Here is a 14,149-nt window from a genome sequence, read left to right as displayed (position 1 = left end):
AACCCTTTTTGAATAGCAAAACTAAGTCGTTAGACACATTATCGGAATTATGTTAGGTATTCATGTACACACGTTCACAAAATGAAAACTAAAGAACACGGGAATTTAAAGCCAACACACAAAACATTAATCGTTTTCGATAAATTTATCAATCATATATCGAAACAAAAGCGAAAGGTTGATTACCTTAATCTCAACTAAAGATGTCTCTAATGATGGTGGTGGTGGTGGTTCCATGCAACAAAGGTAGAGCACAACAACTTGTTGGATCGATCTATGTGGTTGTAAACCTTATCATAGAGAAACATACATATTTATATATGTTGTGATTTGTGTGGTATGAATACGAGCATGGGTTTAATGGGTTGCTAGCATTTTAGGGTTTTTTTTGTTACTAACAATATGGAAAGAGAATCAAATGAAATAATATTTTTTTTAATTATTTATGTATTTAAATTTAATGATTTTTTTACCATTTTAGTTAACAATAGGGTGTGCATGGTGTGGTTTTTGACTAAAACCGAACTAAAAACCAAACTTTCGGTTTTATGATTTTTTAAAATCATTCGGTTTCGGTTTTTCGGTTTTGCGTTTTTGGGTTCGGTTCGGTTTTGAATGCAGTTTTTTCGGTTTTGCTAATCGAGACAAACCTTTTGGAGCATATAAACCAAGATATTGAAATTGGGCATGATATAACATAAAAAAAAACTAATGATTAATAGAATATTGAATACTTGGACTTCAAATATTAAAAGCTAATAAAAGATACACTTAAAATCAAAATTCAAAATCAAAACTCAGTACTACTAGTTATTAACCATATCTGGAAACCAAATATATTTGTTATTTGTCATATGTTAAAACTAAACAAATAGTCCTTGGTAGATTTTGCTTTATACGAACTTATGGTTAAGATATTATGGTTATTTCAATTTTTGGATATTTCGGTTCGGTTCGGTTTTTTCGGTTCTTAACAAAATACAAATCCAAACCAAAACCAATATTTCGGTTTTTGCTAAAGTTCTAAACCGAACCGCCGGTTTCTAATACAATTTGGTTTTTTCGGTTCGGTTTTTTTGGCTTTTTTGGTTTCGATTTGGTTTTTTCGATTTTGTGTGCACCCCTAGTTAACAATTTAGTATAAATTTATTTATTTTATGAGTAAATACGATAAAAATGGGCCGGGCAAGAGGCTAGCCGAGCCCCCATAACAAACCACACACACTCTTACATCCACGCTAGCCCAACCCATCTACACATTGAAACGAATCTACTCACGACAAGGATGACTCACAGTATTTAATTTGTATCCACAAGTAACTAAGCGCTTTGATTTCTCCCACTATGTTTTCCACCACAATCGGTTTGCTATTAAACACCTTATCATTCCTTGTCTTCCATAAACACCAAATCATGATTATCATCTCGAGAAAAATGGCATGGAATACCTTCTTTTTAACTTCTTTTAACTATTTAAATCTTGGTTTATGGTTTATAGACAAACTTAATGTTTCCATTACCATATTATATATCCACTAGATAGGATCATTTATGGTGTTTTGAAGGTAAACTATATGTAACAAACACATATATGTTTAACTAGTTTCTTTACCCGGCGTAATGCACCGGGCAGCTGGCAAAGCACAAGCATTGAAATCCGGGCGTCGGTAAAACCAAACGTTATTACGGTGGGTCGATGCAAATTTGGTCGGTATCCATTATGTTCGTTACAGCATACACTATTGGTAAAATTTGAACGAGTTAAAACCCAAAAAGAATTTTCGTCAAATTAGCATATAAAAAACAAAATACTTATAACGATATTTATTTGGTCAGCAAACCCGGACGGTGGTAAAACCCAAGTGTTATCGGTCCCGGGCATTGAGGTGGTAACCCGCCACGAAGTCGGTCGGTTTTGGTTACATGTGTTACGGTACATGAGCAAAAAACGAAAATATATAAATTGAGGTGGACCAATGACCAATTTGGAGGGGGGGAAGGGTGTCAGTCGGTAAACTTGCGCGCTAGTAAAACCCAAGTGTTATCGGTCACGGGCATTGAAGCGGAAAGTCTGCGTGAATTTGGTCAGTTTCCGTTAGGTTTGTTATGCTACCGGAACCTAAACAAAAAAAAATGACATTTGGTCGATTTCCATTATGTTCGTTATAGTAAACGAAATAAAAAAAAAAGCAAAAAAAAATCACGGACCAATATGGTACTGCCAAGTGGCCCAATAGGGCACTTGCAGCACCAAAGTTCTTAATTATATATTAGTAATTTCATTATAGTTTTAAGTGAACAAAACAACCTAAAAAATATAAGCACAAATCTATTATTAATCGATACTTATCAGGCGTACGAACATTAAACGAAATGAATGCAAGAGACACATTTTATAATGTAAACGAATAAACACACAGATGTTAATGATTTTACTTCAACACACACATATGCTATCTTTACAAAAACAGGTAAATATAAAATGACGTGTCTATTTATCGGTTTTGTTTGCAAATGAAACCACCATATATATTACAAAAGAGTATCAAACATTCATCACAAAATAAACTATTTAAGCATAAAACTTTTAACAGTATAAATATTAAACACCAAGCAACACAACCCGGTATACCTTGCATCCCATTTCATATCTCACAATATTGTACAGCATTGGTTCGTTTTCTTCGCTTGTTTGTAAAACATCTGTCAAAAACATTAAACAGAAATCAGAGCGAGTTTTAATGGATAATAATAATTAAAAAATATGAAATAATTAAAGGAAATGTAATTCAAACCTGTGAAGCTGCACTGAGATCCGAACTTTTCTCGACTAAACTGTCGAGCTTTTCACCTCTTTCAAGGACACTATCAATAGTTTTGTGCTGTAAAAAACACATTTACGCATTAACAGAAACTTAAAAAAAATAGTATTTCAATTAACGTTTATATATGATTATATCCATTCGATCAATTATGTAATACATGATTGCATGATACAGATGTTTATAGTTTTAGCATGATTAGATACACATAATACACAATGACCATACATACTTCATGAGAACGATTTTAATGAGCCAAACGTTCAATCAACCTGTTGACGAGAAGTTTGTCTATTTTATGTTTATTTAATAAGAAAGCAAACATGAACAATTATTTTTGTTCATTTAGTTAAACGAATGGACATGAGCACGTGTCTCATTTGTTCATTTATGTTCGTTTGTTTAAGTTCATTTATGTGGGTTCGTTTACTTTCATTTATGTTTACGTTTGTTTAAGTTCGCTTGTTTACTTTTGTTCATATATTCATTTAACTTTTGTTGCCCATTACAATTTATAGTTTAATTTTAATAGTTTTCTGAGCCCAATAGATTGATGTTCACATTTACTCAATTGGTGTTCGCTCAGTTATATTCGTTTATCTATATCAGTTACGTTCATGAACCCTTCAAAAATATTATGAATAAACGAACACCAACACAGTCATTTTCTTAACGAACAGACATGAACAAGAAAAACCCGTTCGTTTACTTGTTCGTATCCGCCCGTTTGTTTGGTTAAGTTAAACGAACGAACACGAACATGTAACATTTGTGTTCGTTTGGTTCGTTTACATTCCTTGATATAATGATGTGAAACAAAAAATAAGACCCTAAACTACCCTACTATCATTTTCAAATAATTCATCTTGAAATAAATCAATAATCGCTTACAAGTATAATTTTCGTTTCATCCAATTCCCTCTGAATTTTCAGCAGCTTGTCTGCCTGAGCAGGATCCTGATAGTTTAAAGGTAAACAATAAAAAGTATAAAAACTATTTAGTACATTTTATCAACTTATACAGCAATTAAAATATTTAGATTATAGGTACATAATAAAAACCTGAAATCTGGTCAAAGCTTCATCTAAATACGGCCATGGTTGACTGGAATCTGCTTGCACAGTTCTCCATGAATCACCAAAATTCTTTTGGTATTCATCTAACACCTAAAACAACAGTTAGTCAACTTTTAAATTACTATTACAAGTGAATTGATATAAAAGAGAAGATGAAGGTTGTATAAGGCTTACCTGGTTTAAAAGAGAAAACGCGCTTCTAACAGGATAGTGGTCATCCATAAAGCCCACAGCACAAAGACCATTTCTATTGTAGGAATGCACCTTGTATTCTGATTAACAAAAGAAACAAATAAAACCTTACTTCTGGTTCATGTAACATCATATCAAGAAAGCAAGTATCCATGAACAAGTATTAAGAACACATATATCATGGATTATACAATAATAGTGGTGACTCAAGCTTCAATGAACAAATATCAACACAAAATCACATTAACTTACTAACAGAATAACATTATGAAATTAGGGCTTTTCTAATTTCAGGTTAATATCTTCTTTTTCTTCTGATTTAGTGGACTATTTATAGATAGATTCATCTCAAACATGATAAAAAAAGTAAAATCGGTCCAATGTATTGCAAATTCAAGTCCTTCAAATAAACCTAGATCTGATTCAAATAGTGATTACACATAACTGAAACTGATAACTGTAATCTACCAAACAACTTACCTTCAAATCAGAAACTTAAGTTGCGGAACAATAAGAAAACATCTATCACATCGAACAGATTGATGATAATATTCTAATTCATATACTTCAATAGACTAATCTATATTCTGAAACAAATTCATCATCCATCTCAATCAAACAAGTAAATCAGAACAACCTGTAAAGCACAAATCATAATCTACCAAACAAGTTAACTTCAAATCAGAAAATGATGTTGAAGAACAATATGGATACATCTACTCACATCGAACATATTGATGCTAAATTGCTAACATCTGCCCACGTAATTCAAGCCGTAAACACAGATCCGATTCAACTCAGCAATCAAACACAACATGAAATTAAACAAACTGAATAACAAAAACCTAGATTCGACTAACAAACTAACCTAATTCAATCAGCAACCAACCACAACACAAAATCGAATAACGCGAAGAACAGAAACCTAAATCCGATTCTACTAACGAACTAACCTAATTCACCCCGCAATCAAGCACAACAGCGAAAACCCTAGATTTGGTTCAACTAACAAACTAACCTAATTCAATCAACAATCAAACAAATAAATCACAACTTCAATAAACTAATCGAAATTCTGAAACAGATCCATCTCAACCAAACAAGTAAATCGCCACAATCTGTTCACGTAATTCAAGCCGTAAATATTAAATAGCCTCAGAACCTGAAGTTGAATAACAATAAACAATACATCTACTCGCATCGAACAATTTGTCGCAAATATTTAATTTCATAATTCATATACTTCAACCGTCGTAAATCGGCACAATCTATTCACATAACTCAATCCGTAAACCTAGCTCCGATTCAACTAACAAACTAACCTAACTCAATCAGCAATCGAACAATTAAAGCACAAAGTATAACTTCATATCAGAAACTAAAGCTGAAGAGCAATAAGTAAACAGCATTTACTCGAATCGAACAAATTGATGTTAATCGGCACAATCTCTTCACATAATTCAATCCGTAAACCTAGATCCGATTCAACTAACAAACTAACCTAACTCAATCAGCAATCAACCACGACACAAAACTAAACAAACCGAATAACAAAAACCTAGATCCGAATCATCTATTCTGCTAACAAGCAAACCTACTTCAACCAGCAATCAAACACAACACAATACTAAACAAACCGAATAACAAAAACCTAGATCCGATTCAACTAACAAGCTAATCTAATTCAATCAGCGGCGCAATCTGTTCACGTAATTTAAGCCGTAAACCTAGATCCGATTCAACTAACAAACTAACCTAACTCAATCAGCAATCAACCTAGATCCGATTCATTGATTCAACTAACAAGCTAACCTAACTCAATCACCAATCGAATAATAATAATAATAATAATAATAATAACCGATACCTTCGTGTTGAACAGATTGACGTTGAGACGGAGGCGTGCGTTTGGCGACTGTACGGCCAACAAACACGATGAACTCCTTGACGCTAGACCTCTGGAAGTAACCGAAATGGCTGACGTCAGTGGTGTTAGCGAGGATAATCGGATCTGATGATCCGTCAGGGTTGCATTTGAGAACGAGTAACGCCGTGATCTTCATCTTATTATTATTATTATTATTATTACTATTATTATTATTATTGTGTGTGTGTGTGTTGGGAAATTGGGGAAAGCTGTTTTTGAGTGGTTTTGTGAATAAGGAAGAAAGAAGAAACGGTGGCTTTGGGAGAATTGCTTTTGACTCACCCAAATTTGTTGGAAATATATGCTTATTATAAAACCGGTTTAGAACTCGAAACCAGTTTGAGATGAAACGGTTTGATTTAGTCAATTAAAGTTAAAACTGGTTTATAATTGGTTTTGATTCGGGTTGAAACCGGTTTCTTGATTAGCTTATGATCGGTTTCGGTTTGGGTTTTGATCGGCTTTGGTATAGTGTTTTACTGGGTTTGGTTCTGTTAACCGGTTTTATTGGAGATGATTACAAACAGATTTTGAACATGCGGTTTCATTCGGTTCCAAACCGGTTGGAATGGTTTTGGTTGAGAAAATTATAAACCGATATTGAACCCGCGGTTTCAATCGTTTCTGAACCGGTTTCTACATAAGCGGATTCAAACTGGTTCAGTATCGATTGATTTTTGGGTCGGTTCGGTTAACTGGTTTGGAGAATCAACACGTGTTTATCCCCCTCGCCTTTGACACTTTTGGTTTCTTAGTTTCGGATGCCGTGGACCTTTTGAATATGGTTCAGAAAGTTGTGTATAGTAACGTATCAGCCCATAAGAATCAAAACTTTGTTTTTAGTCGGATTGGGTTTGCTATCCAAAAGGGGGTTGCGGCGCAGCTTGTTGCCCGTTTACCTGCCACTTCATTATAAATCGTTTGGATGTTTCTATGAAATATAACCGGTTTATTTGCCCGCCTCAACTCCACCATTTAGTTTTGGCGACACCAAGTGATGATGTGAGTCTAGGCGAGTAAGTGATGTTCACTGGTTGAATCTTTGAACTGGACGAGTTTTATCTCACTACATTGTTGTGGCTTCAAGTGAGTATTCACTGGGCGTCGGCCTTAGATAAGGGCTTTCCCCGATTCTGAGTGAATTTCTCTAATAACATATTTAAATGATTCGTTGGTCGTTCAACAAATGTTATTAGAAAAGGTTGTATATATTCTTTCTTAAGTAATCACCAATCTCATCAATTTGTTTACTTAAATAGTTATTTTTTTTATTTGTAAGTTAGGTAGGCCCTTTTGACCCTTTAGGAGGAAAGCGAGTTAGCTGGTACGGGCGGACCCAGAAAGAAGAGAGGAGGGTTCACCACCAGTCAAGAAAGGAAAAAGTTGGTTCAGCATGGCAAGCGCAACCTCTCGCCTAGATCGAGATTCTTGGATAGAAGATCTCAATGCGACCTCTTCGTTATCATATCAAAACTGCTTTCCACTCTTTTCCCGGTTGGAGCTTCTTTAAACGCAGCAGGCCCCGCGAGTAGTCAAACAAATGAGAGGTTGTCGACGAAGGGGTCAAAGGTTGCGCTTGCGACAAAAGAACTTTCAAATATAAACTTATATATATATATACACTTTCATATCATAAAAGACCAGTCACAACTAGGTAAGCATCACTTAGTGTAACATGTGTTAAGATGTACATTCATTCATGTTTTTTAACCGTACCCGATTCAAAGCGACTCGAGACCCAAATAACCCAACCCAAATTTACCCGAACCGATTAAACTCTTAACCCGAACCCGAGATAAAATATTCGGGTCAGTATTTGGGTTGAAATACCCAAATTCGGGTTGACCCGAATAACTCGAAGTATAGTACATCGATGCATGTATCCTTAATTTTTATATAGTAGTTTAGTGGTGAAATAAAAGAGTGACCTTATGTATTCTTGTTTGGATGTTCTCAAGACTCCAATTAATATTGGATCTATCACATCCTAATGTATTAATTATCATAAAACATGTTGAGAATGTATATTCAATTCAAAAACTTAAATACCAGAGTATTAAACCAATATGCATTAAGCATGTTTCTTCAATTTACACAAGTATTAATCCACATGCTACAACACTCATTCATCTCGTTTAATGCATGCTTGTATGATAAATTTCATGTTTTGCTAAATAATATACGTTATTGTTGAATATGACTCTATATTATGGTTTTATAACGGCTTGAAATATGGTTTTTTTAATTTATGATATTGTTAAAGGTGGATATATTTTTTAATTGGTTAAACCCGACCTGAATTTACCGGACTCGTTCCGCCCGAACCTAAACAAACCGAACTTATTTGGCTTCAGTTATTGGGTCAATTTGTTTTGAGCTCAAATCCAAACAACCCAAAACCCGAATAAATAACCCGAAGAAAACCCCTACCCCAAATCCCTATTCCAATTGGTTATCCCGATTTTTTGTATAAACTTTTGTTTTGTGTTGTAGTTAACGTCTGGTTTTACACCTTTAATTTTGAATAGATAACTTTCGATCATATATCTATAATTCATATTTAATATTTAATCATGAATATTTGGAATAGCTTGTTAATGTTTGTTACATGTTAAGATTATATTAATGAAATTAACTAAACATAAAAAAAACTTATAATTATCTTAAAAATTAAAAGATAAAAGTATAAATAGTGTGTGTGTGTGTGGGAGGGGGGGGATGAAAATGTCAAGTAACAATCATATATGGTAGATAAAAGCCAAAATGTGTGAGGTGTATCATAAAAACACATGTTCTATACTCATTAGATCGTTGTGGCTTTTTATTTGACTAAATATATAGATTTGTATTTTGATAGAAGAAATATCCGAATTTAAGGAACAAATTTCTTGATATGTGAAAAGGTGAAGGAAGGGGTAATAAAATTTTGTTATACATGTGAAAAGACGAATTTGCCACTCAATTTAGCGATGTTAATAACATAAATTTGACGGAGGGACGTATTTGATCTCTCCTGAAAACCACATTGACTCAAGCAGCTCAATTTTTTTAAAAGGAAAACAACCTACTTCCGCCCCAGGCCAAACCATATAGATGCAAAATGCATCTCTTTCTCTATATCATATGATAACTTTAACTTGAAAGAAATATTTTAAAATTCACAAATACATGTCTTCTAAATTAATGCAAAACATAGTTATGGGTTCATGCTTGTGTGAATTGAAAATTGATCCTGATAATTTTCATCACTAATATTTTTAAGAATTTTATCTTTGAATCTACTGGCCTAACATTCTTTAAACATGCTTTAGACTCATTATCAAAACAAGGTTTGTCCTTTTACAAGAATTTTCAAAGTACAACTGATACACTGTTCAATTAGTTTAGATATGACTACCAAAGACAATATCTATTCATCTTTGCCATCGCTTTGTTAAGATGGCTAAATTAGATACCTTTACCTACCACTAATGAGCCTTTGATAAAATGTTAAGGAAGAGATTTTATGTTTCATATGACCCATGTTCAATTCCTACTGAAGAGGTAGGTCCCAGCAGGGCTCAGTTGGTCCCGCATGACTCACCTTGAACAGGGATGTCTGCGCAAAGACCATCTACTCCCGCAGGACCCACCATGCTCAGAGAAGCCTACGCGCAGTATGCAAGCTGCATACGCAGGGAAAGCCTCCCAATGGTAAAGTAACCCGCCTGTTCCCGCAGTTGCGGATACAAGCCATCAGGGAAGGCTACCCGCACAGCATAGCTACACGCATAAGGCTTAACACTTACAAATATTCAGTGTCACCTGAAAGAATGAGCAGAGGCGGGAGGGGGAAAACTCCCGCCAAAATGGGCCAGTCTGTATGATGGAGGATCTTTTGCGTGATACCTGACGAGGTAAAGACAAAAGATCTGACCAAGAATGCGACAGCTCACTGACAGCAGCGTGGCAGACAGCACGCCACAGCACTGTGACCAATAGCCGCCGCCTGCCCACCAACTCCTGCCAGACCACGTGCCTAGCCTGCAGTGGGTAGAAGACGAAGAGTGCACGGCACGCCTGCTCTGTGTCAGCCGCTACCTATCCACCACTCACGGGTAGGGCACGTGCATAGGTTACAGTTGGTGGCGTGTTGGGCCGGCTAAACCCCTTGGAAACCCACCTTCGGCTATAAAAGACAGCAAATGGTATTATCATTTCATCATCTACTATCTTGTATAACTTACTTGATAATTGCTCTAATAGTATTCATATACTTTTATATTTAAAGAGCAATATAGACTGATTCTCACGCCGGAGGGTGGTCACAAGGAGGAACCCCCCCCCCTTCTCAGTGACGAGCTTACGGTGTCTGTTTTGCAGGTTCCTTGAAGTACAACTTACTCTGCTGGACCTAACCTTCGTGGGAAACATTACTTAGCCCCCAGATTACCCATAATCTGCCAGGGGTCACTTAGTGTTTCTTCATTGGCGCCATCCGTGCATAAAGCTAGAACTACATCTTTCTCCAGTTTTTCAAAACTTCCAAGATGACTAGAGAAATTCCGGTAACCACAACCCCAGCCACTGGGGTAAACACCGGCAACACAATGTTTACAAACACTACCCCAGCCACCCAAGCTGGGGCAAGTGAAGTACATTTTACGAACACTACCCCAGTCACTCATGTAGGGGCAAGTGGAGTAAATATTCCACTGGGATTCACTGATGCCCAGCTGGAAAAACGAACTCGAGCCCCTCGCCAAACACTTGATCAAGTGAAGGCATGGGCCGAGGCACGTCAAAGAGAATTTCAGGCTGAGTTGGACGAACGCTTGCGTTCAGTCCAACAAGCTGAGGAATTCGGTAGTACTCGCCAGCACCTCAACATGAGTAGTGAGTACGAGTACTCAGACGCCGAGAGGGAAGACTCCGACACCGACGCGAACCCTCGCCATAGGGCGAAAGGGAAGCGTAAGGAAACGGATCCCCAGCCAAAAAGGAATTTTGGGGAAGCATTCCAACCAGTCACGGAAAAAAGCTCGCGTGACTTCTCCAAGGCCTTTAGACCTACTGCCACAAACGCAGGAAGGTCAAAATTTGCAAGGGACATTGCAGAAGCAATCGCCCCGAGGAGTGCCAAACAAATGTCCAATATTGGCACATACGATGGTATATCCGACCCAGATGACCATCTGAACAGGTTCATTGCGGGGGCAACCGTCAGTAACTGGACGGAACCCACGTGGTGCTACATGTTCCAGATGACTCTGGTAGGAGCAGCCAGAGCATGGTTCGACCGTTTACCGGTCCACCACATTTATGACTGGGCAGACTTCCAGAACAAGTTCAGTCAACAGTTTAGTCAACAAAGGAAGCACACTGAGGAGCAGTGGACGATCCTCAACTGTGTGAGAGAAGAGGATGAATCCTTACTGGACTTCATCACCCGCTTCAACTCCAAGAAGCTGAGTCTGGGCAACATCAGTGAAGACCTCGTTCGCGCCGCTTTCATTCAGGGCGCTGAATACCCAGAACTCATCCGCACTCTGACGGGTAAAGACGGCATGCCATCCACGTGGGATGCCATAATGACGGCAGCCAAACGCTTTGCCGAAACGGAGAAACAGCTGGGAAGAGATCTCCCCCAGAATACAAACCTCTACACGCAGAGGACAAGGGAGAACAATGTGAGAACCGCCCGGCTAAACAAAAAGAGGCGGCAAGGTATTTGGCAGTCAAGGATAAACTTTGACACCCCCTCAAGCTCTCGCCCTCTGGTTGGCGGAAGGGACAACACGCACCCTTCGAACCGGAAAAACCGTTGGACGCCACTCACCAAGAGCGTCACGGAGATATTTGCCACGGAAAAACTGCCATGGCCAAAAGCCCCAGCGATCCGACAGAAACCCAATGCGGATCAAAGCAAGTCTTGTGACTTCCATGGGACAAAGGGCCATAGCACTGAGGAGTGCACATCCTTGAGGGACATCGTCGAGACATTTGTCAAGGATGGGAGGCTCGCACACCTCGTGGCATCTATCAAGAAGGGAGGAAGGAACGACAACAGGTACAGGGGTAACGGACGAAAGCCCGTCGACATTAGCATCAACATGGTCCAGGGTAAGGTCAGAGGAAGAAAGAGACCGATAACCGAACCATGCGCATGGAAGGAAGCAGAAGTGCGCTTCCCGCGAGTGCCGGGAGGCCCAAACAAAGAAGGCCCCATTGTCATTAAAAGCCAGCTGGGGCACTACATCACCTCCCGCACCCTCGTTGACAATGGCGCATCGTCGACAGTGATGTACAGGCAGTTCTTCGACAAGCTCGACGATGAAGACAAGGAACGCCTGGAGATGGTCTACGCTTCAATGGAAGGGTTTGACGGCAGCATGAACACTCCCTTGGGCATCCTATCTTTCCCCGTCACTCTCACCGATGGGAATTATTCACGCACGGAGGATGTGGATTTTGTTGTAATGAAAAAACCACATCATACGTATGACATCCTATTCGGGAGAGACGGGATGGCAAGATTCAACGCCGTGGTATCCTCAGTCCACGGCATGATGGGATGGCCAACAACTGAAGGCGTAGCGATGATCACGGGCATTCCCCAGGTATGCATCGCATCTGTCTCCTCTAAACCCAAACCGAAGATGGCCAAACAAACCATCACTGAACCTGAACAGTGGGCATTCAATGGGAAATATCCCGATCAGGCCGTTACCATTGGCCCGACAATTGTTGATCCAACACGCACCTTACTCAAGCGCTTACTGCAGCGAAACGCAGACATCTTCGCGTGGACACCAGCCGACATGACTGGTGTACCCCGGGGTAAGGCAGAGCATAAGCTCAAATGCGATCCGGCCGTTACGCCGATCGTACAAAAGCGCAGAGTAATGGGGCCCGAGCAAACCAACGCGTGCAGAACCCAAGCCAAGGAACTCCTTGATGCGGGCATCGTGCGCGTTAGCAAATATCAAACGTGGGTTGCAAATCCCGTAATGGTACCGAAGAATAACAAACAATGGCGCATGTGCATAGATTTCAAAGATTTGAATAAAGCATGCCCCAAAGATTGTTATCCGTTGCCAGAAATTGATCTCAAGGTGGATTCGGTGGCACCATTTCGCCTTAAATGCTTCTTGGATGCGTATAAGGGGTACCATCAAATCCACATGGCTGTAGATGACCAGGACAAAACCGCCTTTCGGACGCCCGATGGCACATTTTGTTATAAAATGATGCCATTCGGACTTAAGAACGCGGGATCCACGTACCAACGACTAATGGACAAAGAGTTTCACGCCCAAATTGGGAGAAACTTGGAAGTCTATATGGATGATTTGGTCATCAAAAGCCCCGAGCCAGAGGCGATGTTGAAAGACATTGAGGAAACTTTCAACACACTTAGAAAGATAAACATGAAGCTCAACCCGAGCAAGTGTTCATTTGGGGTGGAAGAAGGGAAGTTCTTGGGAGTCATTATTACTAAAGATGGCTTCAGAGCGAACCCTGAAAAGGTCGAAGCCATTGTCAAAATGGAATCACCTACCACCATAAAACAGGCTCAAACACTGAATGGACGACTAGTCGCGCTTAACCGCTTTTTGGCAAACCATGCGGATAGGTCGTTCCCATTTGTGTCAACGCTAAGAAATTGTTTAAAGAAAACGCACTTCCGCTGGACACCAGAAGCGGAAGCAGCTTTTCAGGAGATTCGATCACGCCTGATCGAACTCCCAACACTCACAGCACCACAAGCGGGGGAGGAGTTAATCCTATACCTCTCCGCAACAGATAGAGCAACCGGGGCAGTCCTGCTTGTAGAACGAAAAGGCATCCAGATGCCAATCTATTATGTTAGCCGCGTGCTGGCAGACGCGGAAACCCGGTACTCTACCCTGGAAAAACTGGTCTTGGCACTTATTCACGCTTCACGCAGGTTGAGACGATATTTCCAGGGTCACCCAATCACTATTCTCACTAACTTCAAACTCTCAAATGTTCTAGGCAAACCCGAGTTATCGGGACGTCTAGCCAAGTGGGCAATTGAATTGGGAGAATATGCGATTCAATACAAGCCGAGACCAGCCATTAAAGGCCAGGTCCTGGCTGATTTTATTGCAGAAGTCCCCGCTTCACG

General features: G+C 39.2%; 1 protein-coding gene across 1 annotated transcript; it reads right to left on the bottom strand.

Moving 5' to 3' along the window:
• Nucleotides 1-2,405: 2,405 nt before the first annotated feature.
• On the bottom strand, nt 2,406-6,216 carry LOC143541834 (VAMP-like protein YKT61). Its single transcript, XM_077034550.1, has 6 exons — nt 5,959-6,216; nt 4,074-4,171; nt 3,885-3,989; nt 3,714-3,779; nt 2,796-2,882; nt 2,406-2,703 (listed from the first exon to the last, which is right to left on the bottom strand). The coding sequence occupies exons 1-6, from the start codon at nt 6,152-6,154 to the stop codon at nt 2,653-2,655; spliced, it is 603 nt and encodes a 200-aa protein (XP_076890665.1). The 5' UTR covers nt 6,155-6,216; the 3' UTR covers nt 2,406-2,652.
• Between the last annotated feature and the right edge of the window lie 7,933 nt (nt 6,217-14,149).

The sequence above is a fragment of the Bidens hawaiensis genome, unplaced genomic scaffold, assembly GCF_021521415.1.
Source record: "Bidens hawaiensis isolate Kalapana, Puna unplaced genomic scaffold, B.hawaiensis_p1.1 tig00012650_1, whole genome shotgun sequence".
Taxonomy (NCBI): Eukaryota; Viridiplantae; Streptophyta; class Magnoliopsida; order Asterales; family Asteraceae; genus Bidens; species Bidens hawaiensis.
Note: the sequence above shows the minus strand (reverse complement) of the source record. Positions and strands in the feature narration are given on the sequence as shown.